This window comes from Anser anser, assembly GCF_964211835.1.
Source record: "Anser anser genome assembly, chromosome: Z".
NCBI classification, from domain to species: domain Eukaryota; kingdom Metazoa; phylum Chordata; class Aves; order Anseriformes; family Anatidae; genus Anser; species Anser anser.
In genome coordinates, this window is record NC_139723.1 from 948,742 (window position 1) to 966,127 (window position 17,386).

General features: G+C 47.5%; 1 protein-coding gene across 5 annotated transcripts in view; it reads left to right on the forward strand.

Moving 5' to 3' along the window:
- Nucleotides 1-17,386, forward strand: part of PAX5 (paired box 5) — a 146,277-nt gene that overhangs the window by 96,972 nt on the left and 31,919 nt on the right. For all 5 annotated transcript variants that reach the window (XM_083816833.1, XM_083816834.1, XM_083816831.1 and 2 more), the window contains one exon: nucleotides 7,816-7,917. In XM_083816833.1, coding sequence (XP_083672959.1) covers nucleotides 7,816-7,917 — 102 coding nt within the window. The remainder of the gene's footprint in view (nucleotides 1-7,815; nucleotides 7,918-17,386) is intronic.

The window sequence follows — 17,386 nt, forward strand, 5'->3', positions numbered from 1 at the left end:
CGAGGGGCAGTGACGAGAAGCAAGTGGTGCTGGCGGGCAAGGCGAGACCCCTGCGCCAGCACCCAGCTCTGTGCAGTGTCCAGCTGCTTTGGGGCGACGGTGCTCTTCGGCCGCAGAGAGGTATGGACGGGCATCAAGCAAACAGGAATTGCGGACTAAAGAGTGTCCGCGCTCTGCAGAGTCTTCATTTTCAGGGAGTCAGTGACGGGTTAAATGACAGTAAGTTGTCGTACGTGGCTAACCGCTGGCCACGTGTGATTTTAGGTGCCGTGGCTGTGGAGTCTTGCAGAGACATTGTCTGCCTCAGGGTATCTTTTTCTCGTCTCCACACAGGTGTCCCCTCCAATACTCTGTGTGTGTGTGTCTGTGTGCCCACGCACATCTTAAACATGGGGGGGTCAAACTACAGACTTCTAATCCTGCATGTGTGTGTTAAGTGAGGGGAAAGAGAGCCAGGTAGACTCTGTAGTTCGAGATGGGTGACAGAGTGCAGCTTAGTGGTCATCCTTGCCTCAGGTCTGCAGACAAAGCCTTCTTATGCTAACAGCTCTAAAAAGTACTTAATAAGCTGGGCTGTCAGGTTGTTCCTGGGGCAGAACAGCTCAGCGGCTAGGCTAGAAGAAAAAAAGGACAGGAGTTTTACGCAAAAGCAGGCAAGAGAAATTGTTCAGAAGAGACATTTTGCAGCTCCAAAATTGTTGCTTAGAAATTGCAGGGAAACAAAAAGATTGGAGGTTTCTTCCGTACTTCTCCACTGTATTTTGTCTGTACAAGAAAGTGTTGATCTTCTTTCCTTTTTCTTTTACCTGCCCTGCCTCTTTTTAAAAAGTGTAGTAGTGTCAATGGGAAGCGCAAGAGATACACCTGATATGAAGGGCAGCTCTGGACTCCTTTAGACATCTGTGGCTGCTTTGCAGGTGAGAAGAAAAATAAACCCACAACTGCAACCCCCATTTCAGTGCAGTGCGCTTAATTTGAATTTTATGGCCTTGATAGCAGATTACAGTGATGCTGTCACAAGCCCTTGCATCCACAGTCACGGTGGACACTGTGCATTTCAATACCTCCTCCACTAATCTTTCCCCCACTGCTCCCATTCCCTGGCTGCTAATTTCACGCAGGCACTTAAACATGATGGATAATTGTGTTCTGCTTATCAATGTTTAATTTAAGGGCTGTTCCATCTGACCTGGATGCCCTCTGCAAGAGCTATGCCTCATTATTGATTTCATGGTCACACCTGTGACATTACCTGCTTTGTAGGAAGTAGACTTTGACATTCCTGTGAGGTTTTGGCAGCCAGAGCTAATTGTCAGAAGAATAATCGAGTCAGCAAAATCATTACAGGTGATCTGTCTGTTACCACTGTTTTATCTGCCTCTAATTAGGTGTGGGAGAGGTAACTCATAGCAGTAAGCATGCTGCAATTGGTTTGATGTCCACAAATAGAGCTAGATGAGCACAGGGGGGAAGTTATTCATTCACAGCTGCACTTCAGTTTGTCTGGGTCTTGTGCCGGTGGCCTGTCCTCCCCTGGCGTAACCAGGGAAGATGTGACCACATCCAGACCGCAGACATCGTCAGGAAGCAAAGCCTTGATCGCATGTAGGCTGGACAGCGTGGCTGGAGCAAAGGCTGGGACGTGCTCCTGGGGGCTCTGGACTGAGCGAGCCCGGTCCTCACCAGCCCGGCAGGGCAGAGGGGTCGGTCGCAAGGCAGGGGATGGGGCAGGGCACGGGGAGCAAGGTCCAAGGGCTGGTGCTGCCTGACACCCCGAGCTCCAGTCCCCTCCAGATTTTGGGAGTCAGGTGTAAAGGTGAAAGGCACGCCAAACAAATCCTTAAAATTCACTCGGGACAGCTGAGTTTTATAATTCCACTGTACCTCCGGGAAAGGAGAGAAGAGGATTAATTCCTGCCTCCTGTGTTACGGCTGTGGCCAGACTGGGAGATGGTAACAGCAGAGGTTTTGTGACGTTGTCATGCCGAGTGCTGTTTTTTATTGCATGTGGTAAAGCTGGGTATTTTTTTCAGGAGAAGCTCATTTCCAGTTGGGGTGCTTCTCTACCCCAGGCGGACTGTCAGTGTGACACGTGCCCCCGGCGGGGGGAGCAGGAGCTGGTGGTGGGGCTTGGTGGTCTTTAAGGGTCCCTTCCAACAGAAACCATTCTGCTCCTATCATTCCGTGATGCCTAGAGGACCTTCTCCTGCCGAGAGGGTTGTGAGGTTGATCAAAATGTTTTCCTCCTGATAATGATTTGAACAACAGGGGCAGTATTACCAAAGTCGTCACTTGGCCAAGGAAGAGCTTTTCATAGGAGGAACCAGATTTTTCAGAGAAAAGTCTCTTTTGTAGTAAGTTTGACTGCTTCAGTCTCTGCCTTGTGACCTGTCTGCATGGGGCCCTGGGGAACTTCTTGGTTCCGTGGTGGAGCACCCCCAGCATGGGGCATGACATGGGGCGCACACTGCCTTGGGTGGCTATTTCAGACCAGCCAACGACTTTGTGAACGTGCCTGTGGCAAGAGCAAACACACGGGGGCATCCACAAACTGTGCGGCTGTTTTTTATAGTACCAGTGAGCTATTCCACGTTTGAACCTTTGTCTCTGGGGAGGTGGGATTATCCTGTTAGCACAATGCACTGCCTAGTCCTTGCCCAAGTTCCTGAGGTCTGCTGTAGGCATGAAACAGCGAGTGGAAGCTACTGTGCATGGCTAGCGTTGCTTCAGTACAGCCCACAGGCACCTCAAAGAGAAAAATGCCCCTCCATTGCAGAGGAGCAATTCTGAGGCATTGGCAAAAGAGCTTCTGAACTACCCTCCCCACCACCTGAACCCCCTGCATTTTCTAATGTATCCTTTGCAGTAATTAATTACCTCTCCAGTGGATTCATTTCTTTCATACTGTTACTGGCAATCAGTTAGATAAAGGGAAAAAAAAAAACCATGTTGGTGCCCTGTGGTATTGAAAGTGAAGGGTTTTCACACTGTCAGGGTAATGAATTCTGCAAGGGTTTGAAGCACCTGAGCTTGAGGAAGTCCTCGTGTCATGTGTCTGGGAGTGACAACCCCCAGTGGTTAATTACTGCCATGGATGAGAGTTGAGCTGATAGCAAAATGAGATAATTTCATTAGTAGTTAAGTGTGAAGTTAATTGGACTCACGTTTACACACTTTATTATACAAAGACACACTTGGAAATGCTCTTCACTGCTTTTTTTTTTTTTCTAAAAAAAAAAAAAAAAAAAGGTAAGTCAAATGAAGAATGCTCCTGAACCATTCCCTCATTTTTTTCTCACTGTGGTTTGGAGACAAGAGGCCTTTCCTGCTGCACATTGCCAGACTCTAGTATCGTGTGTAGGAGCAGGGCATTTGCCAGTGTCTGAGTGCTGCTTACCATGCGTGCTTGGAGGGAGTGTTGCTGAGCTCTCCTGCTGCTGGTTGCAAAATAATTTCTTTTATGGAAGAAAATTACTTATTTGCACTTTTTCTGAGAAATGATAATTTGCTCTCAGTGCAAGCAAGCTGTCAGCTGCCGGTGAATGGAAGGATGGACATTCATTGCATATCGTCTGTGTACAGAGCCAAGCACTTTGACACGTAGCTGCGGCCTCTGGTCCCATAGTGCCAGTTGATATTGTTATTATTTAGCATCATTATATTCTAGTTTCTGGAGTAATGCAGAATGAATTCCATCAGGAATATGCCTCAAACTCAAAATGATGAGCAGCTTTTCATCCCTGTAGCAAGCTCAAGATGGTCACGTACTTACATACTTATCTGCAAAAGAGATGCTTGCGACACTGCCCCGATGCCAGCCAGGGTGCATGCACTCCACCTCGTGGCATGCCACCGCTGCGCAGCTTTGTGGCCCTCAGCCCCTCTCCAGTTGGGTGCATGTTCATCTCTGGGTGGCAAGTCACAAGGCGACGCTGGTAAGCACGTGCTGCAGCCTGCCTGCTGGAGCTCAGGCTGGTGTGCTCCTTGTTGTAAAGCACTTTGGTGGGGAAAAGCATTTTAAATGTCACATTACTCAGAATGCTGCAGTGCTCATCCTTCAGACTCATTCAAGAAGTGGTGAACTCCCTCCGTTGGAGAGATGGAAAAGACAAGACTTGGAGATAGAAAGTGGCTTGTCTGTAGCAGTACTGAAAACTGAAAATGGGCTCCTCGCCCCCATCTCCACGATGAAGGCTTCCCTAGTCGTCCAGATCTCAGGTTTCCTCTACTCTGCAGTTTTGCGTTTCCAAGAGGGCTTATTTGACTGTATGGTGCTGTGGCAAGGGTTGTTGAGTGCAGATAGTCCTGTATTCATGTTTTTTGTCCACACATCACTTCTAGGGTTGCTGTTATTTTAATCCTGTGCCCATAAACCTACTTCAAGCCAGTCTCTGGTTTAATTGCTGTCCTCGTGGATGGTGACACTTTGCTGTTGGGCTTGCAGACATAGGATATTGTGTGAAAGTGGTATACTGCGTGACATCAGTGGCATGCCATACTCGTGCAAAAGCATCCCATCTCCTCAGCATCATGCCTGGATGCTCTATGCTCCCCTGAGCTTCCAGAATATGTTAGCTCAAGATGAAGATTCAAAAAGTCCTTCTAGGCTTTGCAGCCTGGACCTGGGGTATCCAAAGTGCAGCTGGAAGTCAAGGAATAATGTGTTACTGCCCTGGGGTGGTGCAAAGTGCCTGTGAAAAGGTAAAGATCGTACGTGGATGAGACAGAACTTCCTTGGGACCTGGCCATGTTGAGCGGAAAGGACGTAACTCCCACCCTAGTAAGGATGTTGCCAGCCTCACCACTTCCCACTCAAAGAACATGTCTGTGTCCTGCCTTCATGGGGGGCTGGATGAACAAGCCCATCGCGTCTGACAGGTCAGAGGCGTGCTGATGATGCACACCTTGAAGATGCTCCCTGGTGACTTGAGTAAGCCCAGTGAGGACACCTGAAGGATATGTCAGGGTCTCCTGCAGACTGAAGTGGCATGAGGGGCAGTGAGCCAGGGCCCCTGGATGTGGCACTCTCTCTTGAATATTTATCCTCAAAGGTAACATGGATAGAGTCATTTCATGGCCCTCAGGACTATCTCCTTTGCCAGGAAGGTCAGAAACAGTTAGTTATCTGCAAAACGTAAACAGGTATTTGTCAGCTAATCAGTTATCCGGTTTAGGGGCCCATCCTGTTTGCAGTAGGAAGGAGTGAGCTGTGTGTGCGCGCTCTGTCACTGACAGTGACACACTGTCAGCCCCACGTGCCATGACATGAGGTTATCTCCCCATCCCCAGCGAGGGCGGTGAGCTGCAGGAACTGTCTGCTGATGCTTTAAGCACCGGTGTTATAAACTCTGCAGGCTTCTACAGTATATTTTACATCCCTTTGTTAATGGATTTCCTGAGATGGCAGAGATGGAGCCCAAGCATATGGAGTCTATCGTTTTGCTCTTTTCTTTCATTCTCAGTCTCAATTTTAGGGAAAAATAAGTGCTGGTGTCACCAGCCAGCGGAGTGGGAGTGGTTGCTCACTGGAAAACAGGCTGCCATTCCGTAGTTCTGCCGTTTTTTTTTTACATATAAATCTGGCATAAAATTTGCAACACACGGTCACATGAAAATTACAGGTAACTGTTTCCTCGGTGATAAATTTTTGAGCTGTGGGCCAGCTGTGACTGTGCAGGGGTGGGAGACCCATCGTCGTGCCCGGCGTGCTGACTGAAGGCCAGCAGATACCCCTGCAGGTACGGGTACTACCGGGGCTGCCGGCCTCTCCGTGGGGAGGCCACTTCAGGCAAACTCGGCAAGGTGTTTGGGCACCTGAAGCTTTAGACAGTGGCCTCACGGTGCTGGCAGAAATTGTCGTTGGAAAATCCCGATAGGCTCTGCTCTAGCTGAGCTTCTCCTAAGGCTGGGGGTGGCAGCTGAGCTGCTCTGTCCTGCAGGATGTAAAGACAGGAGGGAGGAAGCTCTGCCTCCAAGCCATCCTTGCCCTGCCTCCAACTTTAGCCATCTAATAGCCTTTAAAAGAGACCAGGCCAAAGGAGCTCAGGAATATGAGTGTCCTGAAGTCTCTGTGGCCCACTACTAAAATGCAGATGTGCTTTGCTCTTGTACAGTATGGACATCCTGGTATGGACGCTGCTCCTTACCCTCTTTTTGTGCTAGGGTTGTTGATGTTTCTCTGAAACTAATTATTAGAACACAATTGAAGCTTGCCTGTATTCGGGGAAAATCTCACTGAGGACAGTGATGCTCTATTCTCTTTTTTGGGTAAGCATATCAGATGAATCAAGAGGACAAGACAGGGTTGCAGCACTTGCAGCTGTTCCCTTGGTCCGTGCCAGCTCCCCTTGGCTACCTCCCAGGCTCTGCCGAAGTGACATTTGTAGGCAAATGGCAGAACTTTCAACTTGGAAATGGGATGCAATGGAAACCAGACCAGCCTGCTACCTGTAGAATATATTAGTCTGTGAGTGTCGTTGCCTTTATTTATGGAAGAGCTGAGAATCAACTTTTCTTGGTGTCTCCAATGGTGGCTATGTTGCCCAGTGCTGTTGACAATGATCCTAACCATGAAGAATATGACGGAGGTTTGGGTATTGAAATATGTTGTAATATTTCTATATATTTGAATAAATTATACGGCAATGTAGGCTTTTTTTTTCCTTTTTTTTTTTTTAATAGCTATCAGAAGATGAGCACTGGGGAGTGGTCAGTGTGTAAGACGAGAAGGGAAGCTCACCTGTTGGACGTATGCTGCCAGAGAACTGGATACCTTTGGGAAATGAGGCTTCTGCTGTTTTGTGGTGATAGAAAGGGGAGAGGAAGGGAACAGCAGTGGCAGCCCTTCTGGGACCCATGTTGGTGGGGTGGCAGGCAGGGGAGATCACTGTTTACCTCGCACTGCCTGCAAGTTGAGGGGGTGAAGCTGACGTCCTCTGACCAAATTTAAGGAGACCAGAGATACTTTCACATTCCCCAGGCTGCAGAGATGGCATAATCAGACTTCCATGTTGTGCAGGAGACCAGGAAACAGGGCAGTTATGAGGGGAGAATGTTTTAATCTAAAAGAGCTGTTTTCAGCCCAGATTGAATAATCAGAACTCATGATGTCCTTCCATTAGGAATCCTCCTTCCCTCTAAAACTGGAGAACAAATGACGTGCCTGTTTTGAGCCTTGAATGCCTTCAGGATGTGGATGAGCCATAGAAGCTCTGTAGGAAGGACAGAGGGACAGTCTGTAGTCTAAGTAACGAGTGCTCTGTCAGGCTGTGTACGTGAATCTGACTCCCCTTTTTCTGGAGCAACAGCCAAGTTTTTTGGACTGGTTTCAGGCCTCAGTGTGTGTGTGTGTGTTTTTCTTAAACTGCCTTAATAAGAGATACAAATAATGTCCTGCTTTGTGTTTAGATCTCTGCAAGCCATCAGACCATGCGGTGTGATTTCCTAGAGAGTTTTCTGGGAAAGTGTCATTAAAATCAGTGTTATTTCACATTTTGCTGTTTCTGACTTTATAAACCCGAACTTTGGATAAACTTGGGAATAAAGGGAGAGCAGCTGGAGTTGAAACTGGTGACTTTTGCTCCCTGCAGTGTTCGTCTCTTCCCCTTTCCATCTCTCTTTTTGTCAGAGCGTTACGGCAGCTTACAGAGGAAGGGAAATTGTGTCTTCTCCCTCTGCCAGGCTAAAAATCCCACTCTGGTACTTGCAGAGTAGTTATGACAAATGCATGGCTGTTTTCACAGTGTTTGGGGAGATGTAAAACGACGTCCACTGGTCGTGATGCTCACGTGGTGATTTGTTGGTTTGATTCCTCAGGTCGTGAGCTGGCAAGCACAACCCTCCCAGGATACCCTCCACACGTCCCCCCTGCCGGACAGGGCAGCTACTCAGCTCCAGCGCTGACAGGAATGGTGCCTGGTGAGTTTTCAAAAAAATGGGGGGGAGGACGGGGGGTGGGAGGCGGGGAAGACAGCATTTCAGAAAGCAAGCATGGCACTTTCAGGATGCTCTGCTCTGAGGCAACCATGAGACAGAAATCACAGCACTGGAGAGGGAAGAGACGTAACGCAGCCCTAAGTGAGGGAACAGACTTCCCAGTGCTAGAGATAATCCAGCATTTAGACTGCCAAAGCACATCTGCACTGGGATGCTGAAAGTGCCTCCAGCCTTCCACACGCGAAGCTTGGGGATAGCTTAATTTTGGACCATTCCAGGCTTTTCCCATTCAACACAGGCACCTTTTTATCCCTCTGCCATGTCTCACGTAAGAGGTTGCTAGTCTCTGGGAGCTACACACGTCCTGACCTTAACATTTCTCTGTGCCAAACCGTGGCAATCCAGACGACTTCTGGGGGACATAGTTTTCCTCAAGACAGTTGCTATTTATACATCTCTTTCTGTGATTACCTTCCCGTTTTTGAGCCTCGTGGTGAGAAATGCCAGGTGGCAGGTACCAGCTAATGGCTAGCTTGTGCAACCAGTGGGAGCTGAGCGTGTGCAGGCTCTTGGGTTCGGCAGAGTAAGGTCTGCGTGAGTGTAACGTAACCTGCATAATCCTCTCTTACTGTTGGCCGTGGATCTGCATGCAATGCTCAATAGGACAGTGATATTGGGGTGCTGGCAGTGGGCAGCTGGTGGGTGTGTGGTGGTGGGAAGGCTGAGTTGGGCTAACTCCTGCCAAAGCACTGGAGATCAGATACTGCTGGAAATCAGCGCGCTTATTTCGGCTTGAAAGAAACAAAGGGATTTGTCCCCAAGCTCCGCTGCCTTTGGTCTGGACATGACAGACACTGCTGTCTACAAGGGTAAGAACTATCCTGAGGCTCAAATATATATGTTAAAAGTAATGAATCCGGTCCCTAAGTATTGTATAGCTTGAAAATTAATGATAAATTGGGGATTATCTTTCTTCCCCCTACTGCTTTCTAAGCCTTTAAGGTCATCTGAGTTAGACACTTTGGAGTCAGCAAGGTCAGACAATTATTGAAGAAAATCCCCCAAAGTGGAATTTCATATGTAATCACATGGCTCCAGGAGGTGGTGATTTAGAAAACAATACTGTTAATAAGAAAGTAGGAGTTGATGATAGTTATATGATGACCAGGCTTTTGGGATTAGTCTTTTTGTCCAGAATTGATTATATTCTGTAAAATGTTTTCCAGCAGATCACTGAGAAATTAAGAAAAATAATCTAATCAGCCACGTTATTTTTGTGTTAGAGTTAGAAACTGGCTATGGATGCTAGATCAGAGATTAAGCTGAAACAATTTTTACCCATGAAATGTAGTCTTGGAAAGACTACAGAGGATGAAAGACTGCAGTTTTTATAAAAATAAAAAGATAAAAAGTGAACATCTGAAAGAAAGTCTTGTTTGGAAAATGTTAGGTTAGACTTCTTTTTTTATGCTATTTCTCAAAGACACACAGCTATTAGAAACCTTTTTCTGTCCTCAGCTTGGCTGCTCTTACTTCAGTGGCATTGCCAGCTCCTTAAATCATCTGAGGATTCAATTTTACATTAACTTTTTAGCATGACTGAAAACTGTAGTTACACTTCAGAGCATTTGGAGTATGAGGATCAGTTAATCATGTGTGTGCCAGGTTGGTCGTGAAGACGGAGGTATGAATTCTGTGCCTGAACCTGCTGTTGAACACAAAGTTTAGAGATGGCAATTTAGAAGCTTTTAGAAACCTTGTAGAAATCTGTCATCTTCCTCCAGACTGCCTTCCACTACAAACTTAATTTCATTTTATGACAAGATCACCCATCTCGTTGCCCAAAGGAAGACAGTTGATGCAATCTTTCTGGATTTCAGTAAAGCTTTCAATACTGTCTCTCACAGTATCCGTCTGGACAAAGTGACCAGAATACAGTTAGATAAAAGCATAGTAAGATGGGTGAACAATGGGCTGACGGGTGAGACCCAGAGGGCTCTTGTAAATGGGGTTACATCAGGCTGGTGATCTGTCACTAGTGGGGTTCCCCAGGGCTCCATTTTAGGATCAGTCCTCTTCAGTGTTTTCATTAACAATTTGGATGAAGGACTTGAAGGATTTTTGAGCAAGTTCACAAATGATTCCAAATTGGCTGCAGCTTTTGACTCTGTCGAGGTTGATGAGGCCTTGGAGAGAGATCTGGACAAATCAGAGAGCTGGGCGATCCCTAATAATATGAAGTTTAACAAGAGCAAGTGCCGGATTCTGCACCTGGGAAGGGGTAACCCTGGCTGTACGTACAGAGTGGGGGACGAGAGGCTGGAGAGCAGCCCCGCAGAAAGGGATCTGGGGCTTTTGGTCGACAGCAAGCTGAACATGAGCCAGCGGCGTGCCTTGGCGGCCAGGAGGGCCAACCGTATCCTGGGGTGCATCAAGCACGGCATTGCTAGCCGGCCAAGGGAGGGGATTTTCCTGCTCTGCTCTGAGCTGGTGCGGCCTCACTTCAAGTACTATATGCAGTTCTGGGCACCAGAGTATAAGGAAGGAAGACGTAAAACTGTTAGACAGTGTCCAAAGGAAGGCAATAAAGATGGAGAAGGGTCTATAGGGGAAGACGTAGGAGAAGCAGCTGAAGTCGCTTGGATTGTTCAGCCGGGAGGTGACAGAGGAGGCCTGATGGCGGCCTGCAGCTCCCTCACGAGGGGAGCGGGGGGGCAGGCGCTGAGCTCTGCTCTCTGGGGACAGCGACAGGACCCGAGGGGACGGCATGGAGCTGGGACAGGGGAGGGTCAGGCTGGATATCAGGAAAATGTTCTTCACCGAGAGGGTGGTCGGGCACTGGAACAGGCTCCCCAGGGAAGTGGTCACGGCACTGAACTTGCCGGAGCTCAAGAAGCATTTGGACAAGGCTGTCATACACATAATCTGACTTTTTGGGTGGTCCTTTGGGGAGCCAGGAGTTGGACTTAATAATCCTTGTGGGTCCCTTCCAACACGGGATATTCTATGACTCTATGAATTTCCAACCGTGAGCCCTGGTCACTTCCCCATTTAAGGGGTATACATGCTCTTCCTTTTCTTTATTATTGTTATTATTTTTTGGTTGTGGGAGCTGGGGAATAAATACATCAGCAGTTACCAGCTGTTCAGGAGCACCTGCCAGAGTGGGATGGCAAATCTGTGAGAATGATGGGCTTGGTGGAGCTCAGTATGAGGAAATGCAGTGAGGGGTCAGTGATATAGAGTCGTCTGAGCTGATTTTCCCAGGTAATAGATTTTATTTTTAACTACACATAGGCCTGTGTGACCCATTACATTGAATAACTGCACTGTTCCTCTCACTGGTTCCTTTAATAACAACCTTCTGCTCCAGCTAGTGTGAAGGTCAGCTCCAATTTCTTTAGGTTCGCCTTCTCATTTAAGTGAGAATTTGCTAACTAGCATCCAAAATACCTTCTCAATCCTTCTTTGCCTCTTGTCATTTGCAGGGCGAGTTTCAGAGCCTTGCTAGGGAAAGCACCACAGTCTCTGAGGGGCTGACCCAGAAGTAGCCGACAGATCAGGTCTGGTTCCAGAGGCACATCTGCAATTGTTCTGAAATAGCCGAATTGCCATGACCAAGCATGTATATGTTTGTTTTACCTTTTTCACAGGGATTCATTTAATGACATGCCACCTCCTTGTTTTCAGAGCCTCTGCTAGAAATGTGCTTCCTTAATAAGATTTTTAATTGTTAGCCGTTAATTTTTGCTCATTATTAAGTGATTGTGTGAGTTAAGTACTTAGAGATGTGGGAGAAATATATATACAACAAGACATGTAGGGTGTTTTGTTGCTTGCTGCTGACATTGCTTGTGCTGCTGTGAATTAGCTGTTCCCCACTACGCTGATGGTATTTGTCTCATATTTGCTGGGGGTTTACAGTACGTGTGAAGGGCGAAGGAAACCTTTGAGCCCCTTGGCATTTTCAAGCTGGAAACAGCAGCCATGTAGTTTCAGCTTCCTGCTCTCTTTGTATCGCTTCTCCAGCTTCCCTGCTGTTCATCTGAACGGGAAAGGCTTCCTCCCACCAATGGTTCCTGGCTCTCCAGCAGCCAAGACTGTCCTACGGGAGCATGCCCCCTCTGCATGTCCATGCCTGACACAAAACATCTGATCCACACTCTTAGATTTCCCTCCTTCCTTCTCTGCAAAAACAGGGACTTACTTTTCACCACAGAATTCTGTTTTTTATGTGATTCATGAATGCTTAATGTGGCCAAGAGAATAAATTAATCAAAGATTTTTCTCTAAAGAAACCAAAGAACCAGAGGTGTTGCTTTGATTTCACACCAGAGCTTTACAAACTGAGAGCTGGCATCTCTTGTGGCTCCTGTAAAGGGTGTTCCTCTGCAGGTTGCTGGCCCTGCATGCTTGTTCTGCCTTCTGCCTTTTGGTGGCTGCTGTCCCTGAAAAGGTGACAGGTGAGGAGCTTTCCAAGAGGTGCTGCAGTGATGGCACACTGCAGTCCTCCGACAGCACAGGCACTCAACAGATAAACAGGATGGGACTTACAGGAGCACAGCCTGTCCCTGGGGCAGTGGTTGGGGTGCTTCAGACAGCTGGGCTTCAGGTACTGCCCAGTCACTTCGATCCATGGCCTGCAAAACACTTGTCTTCCACGGTGTTCTCGTGTCCCTTCGTATGCTTTTATCCAAGTTAAACGTTATTGTGTGGACAGTGCTGATGGACAGCAAAATGGGAAAATAACTGGTGGGATGGTCAAGCTTGGAGGCTGGTGGTTAATGCCAAGTTCTAACTGTACGCGACACTGTAGCGTATGTCCAGGGGTCTGTCCTCTTTAACACCTTTATCCGTGAAGTAGAGGAGGTGGTGGAGCACACATGCGTAACATTTGCAGACGACATCAAACCGAGGAGTGCAGATCAAAGGGTAGGGCTGTCCTGTGGAGTCATCTAGGCAGGCTTGAGGAGGAGACAGCAAGGGCAAGCACAGAATCCTGCACCAGGAAAGTGAGCACATTGCAACAGGCTGGGGGTTGGCTGGATGCTGGAAAGGATCCAGGGGCAGACAGGGAGCTAAGCATCTGCCTGCGTTGTGCACGGGCAGCAAGTAAAATGTGCATGGCCAAAAACATTCTGGCCAGGAGATGGAGGGAAGAGATTATCCCTCTCACTCAGTATCACTGCAAGAATGCTGCATTTTGACACCCCCCTCCCCCCTCCAGCACAGAAAAGGCAATGTGTTTAAGTAGGAACAGGCGAGATGCAGACAGGATACGAGGGAAAGCTTTAAACCTTTGTCCCACAGGGAGGTCCAAGTAGTTGGAGAGGTTACTTGGAGGGGCTGTGCAGTCCCATCTGTGATGGTTTTCAAGGGCAGACTGGATAAAGCCCTGAGCATCCTGGTCTGGCCTCACTGCTGATCTTGCTGTGAGCAGCATCAAGAGACCTACTGAAACCTGTGACTCAATGTTTCGATTACAGCACTGCTGAAATACACCTCAGAATCAGGAATTCTAATATCGAATCTTCTGTCTAGTATTATGAGTAGAGAGTGAGTCAGTAAGCTGTTAACAGCAGGTCCCTCTCTGGAAACCAGTTATGCTAGCAGTCCACACCAATGTGATAGCTCTGCTCTAGACCTGAACCACTGCTAAAAAAACAAAGCTGTAATTCACCCTCAGAATCCGGAGGGAGCCGTACCGGCAGCCTCCTTGTCACGGGACAGCGCCGAATGTTCACACAAGGACCCGGAGAAATTGCTCTCCACCCGTCTTCTCCCACCAGCGACCATGGTGACCTGCTGCAGCCAAGAGGTGCCTGCTGCTGGCCCCACCTCAGCCTCTCCTGCCTGCCTGTGCTTTGTGCCCAGTCCTTTGGGAAATCGGGGCCGAAAGGAAGGAGGGGGGTGGACCCACCGTGGAGCTGGCGGCAGCTGGTGAGTGCAGCGCAGGTCCGTCAGACCCCAGCAGCCATGGAGTGAAGGCCAGGTGTCTCTGCCAACACGTCTCCCAGCCCGCCTCGCGGAGCACGGGAGCTTTCTGTCCGTCGGTGTGACGGCACACGTGCCGGATCCTGCAGACACGCGGCCTGTGGGGCGCATGGGAGCTCGGCAGCAGCCCGGGTTTTGTCGGTGGCAGAGCGGACGTGTGTGTCTCCTCCTGCTCTGGTGCCCTGTGGCTGTTCTCTGCACGCCCCCAGCCCTGTCTCTTCCCCGGTGTCCTGGGGTGGCTGGTGGCTGACACTCAGAGATGTCCCTTCCTGGCACGCAGCTGTGGGATGCTGCACTGCCTGTCCCTCCCACGGCCCCTGCTGTGCCCCATTTCAGGCTCCTACCTTGGCTGGGGGGGAAGGCTCCAAGTCCTCTCCTGGGGCTGGGACAGTCAGGGCCAGGCTAGGGCAAACCACGCTAGTGCCTAGCTCCAGCTCCTCTGCTTGCCCTCGCCACCAGCCTGGTGTGTCTGCGGCTGAAATGCAAAAAGATTACGCTCAAGCAGCCATGCTTGTTCATGTAAGTATTTATTCTGGCTCTGGTGTTAGAAGTGCTCAGACAGCAGCCCCATTGTCCTCTGTTTTCTATCTTCTTCCTCATTTTTGCATCTGCCTGTCTTTGGGATGGAGTCCTGAGCACCTCTCCCATGTCCTCCCTTCCCCAGGACTGTCATTCACATTGTCCTCTTGGGGCCCTGCGCACAGGGTGACAGGAAAGGGTAGACTGTCCAGAATAGCAATGCTGAAAATACAGTCATTAATGGGACTCTTGAAACCCAGATGTCCTTTCTGAACACCGGTAATTTGTTTTTAATGAAAAACCATGCAGTGACCCTGAACAAATGAATTTCCTTTATATGAAGTCTATGTGCAATTACCCAACTAAAGGGACCTGAAAACAGTGACATTCAAAACTGGGCTTTGAAAAGAAAAGCATAAAAAATAGCAAGGGTATCATTAACAATCTTTTATCTAAAGGAAGTGGCTAGCCCAAGTGTGCAAAACAGAAAGAGATAATGTTGAGAAAAAAACACACATGGTTTTTAAAAGAATTTTTTCCTTGTGATTAGAAGATATTAATGCAGACATAGATTGTGTAGCTTCTCCATGTTTAGGCTGTTTCTCCCACCTAACCCTCTAAGGGGAAACACCCTCTCTCAACCCGCTTGAAACATAACGTATGGCAATGTTTGTGTGAAGAACAGAAACACAAGTGCTGTGTTGTGGCTGGGATCAAAAGGCAGGTATTACAAGCTAATAGTTTCTACACAAAGCCTTTGGGGATAGTGTTCCCCTGCCAGGCACTATGAGGAGTTTACTCATCAGTATTATCATACGTTTATGTTACTTGTTTTGGCTCTGCCTGTGCCAAAGTTTTGTCATAGCATTTTGTAGCCTCCTGATGTGAGGCAGTAAATATTTGACAGGAAGGTAGCTGGGAGGTAAAACATTGACAAACAGTGAGTGACAAGGAAAATTACAGTATGTGGCATGATAGAGGGCATCAGTGGCAGAGCCTGAACTGTGTGAGCTCTTCTGATTCACAGCATAAAGCTGGGAACGGTTGGTTACTTAAACAGTAATGCTGTTGCCACCAGTGAAAGCAAAAGGAAAATCAGGGAGGAAATATTTTTTTCTGAAAAGACCTCTTAACGTTTCTTTGGTGAAGTGGAAAGTTGCAAGTTGTCTTCTTGAAGCCTGGAGATGATATCTGAAGATAATATCCTTTTGGCATCTGCTTCACCTGTTTCATACTCTGATATTACAAGGATTTTTGTCTCTGTTCTGATTATGATTACTTGCTTCTTGCCAGTATCACGACTTTTTGCAGCTCCATTGTATAATGGATTATACGATATTAATTTCTGTCAAAACCCCGTCTGTTCTTCCTTGTGCCCTTCCATCCCACCCAACTGGCCAGGGCTCCTCAGGGTCAGAGCGAGACTGCTCAGTGATGTGCTTGTCTCGCTCTCTCTGGACAGGTGGCTTCAGGAGGGTGTGTAAATCCTGGGTTGCTTATTTCTGCTGCTTGTCTTTTGGGATTCAGGCAGAGAATTTGATCAGGTGGAAGAGATGCCATGAGAAATCGTGTTTTCTATCAGCAGGTAGAAGGATTGATGCTGGGACATGCGCTTAGCATAGCTACCTTGAAGGTAATCTGTAGCCGCCTGAAGATTTTGAGCCAGAATGTTTTAACTCTTTAGGGATTTCACATTTCAGTTTGTGAATGCAGTTACATAGTGTGCATCCAGCCATCATCCAGAGTGTCCCTAAAACACCTTCATGCCCCTAGATGCACATACAAGCGTATCACATCATCCACCTTTAAAGCCAGAAGACCCACTGCTAAAGTATAGAAAGTATTGGTGTTTGAGATGTTGGAGTATGTCATTTCCATTTAAATGAGTTACTGCTTTTTCCTAAGTCTAGGACTGCTTCATGTAGGTGCTTCCCCACTCTTCTGTAATGTCAGAAGGCAAATCCTACAGAAATTTCATCACATATGATGAAGCAAGTGATGTGCCATCACAAATATCTTGGGGCAATAGCAGGTTGCAAATCAAATGACAAATGATTTATAAACATTTATTAATAATTAATAATGAAGCAGTTAAATAGCTGATACGCATTTATCCGGTGTTTATGTACATTTTGAATAAGGGGCTGGCAGGAACTTGGAAGCCTAGAGAAACATTTTGTTGTTCATCTTTCAGGAATGTAATTACTGCTCTTACAAAGAATATAGACAGAATTTATATCGTTTTCAATACGACATTGTCAGAAATTATTTCATTAAATTGATTTAGAAATTATGCTGGTGATCGAAAGAAGGTGAAATGTTGGAAAAGAAAAACCAACAGCCTCTAGATCTGCTGTTCCCAAACATGTTTTCTTCCTACAGACCAGATCCTGAACTGGGGTCAATTTTTCTTGACTCCCCTGACTTCCAAGGCACTCTGCTGCCTTACCCCGGCCAGGGACGTTGTTCCAAGCGCCTGATGCTCTGTAAGCCAGTCTAGTCTTCTGTGCTGGTTCCCTTTGCTCTAGCCATAATTTCTGCCTCCTCCCTTTGAAGTGAAACATTATGCATAACTAAACATAAGTAAGCAAGGCAAAGTGTGTATAAACAAAAGGCCCCATATTTAGGAGTGAGGAGGAGGAGAAAAAACATATTGTATTGCTCCACTCTTTGGAAATTTCTATGAATTTGTAATAACAAAATTACCATAATTTGCTCGTTAATGCCGCTAGATCAGTCAAGCATTGTTCCAAACATGCAGAGGCTGCTTCTCGCACTAGGTCTGCCAGCGAGTTAAGCACGGTGAAAATTAGCATGCAAATAGCCCTAATTCGGCGGCCAAGCTGTCAGATCCAGATTCAGCGGCTTGTTTCGTTTGAAAACCCTGACAGGAGCAGCTCAGGCAATCCCACCCTCAAGTAGATCCAGCAGAAGAGGT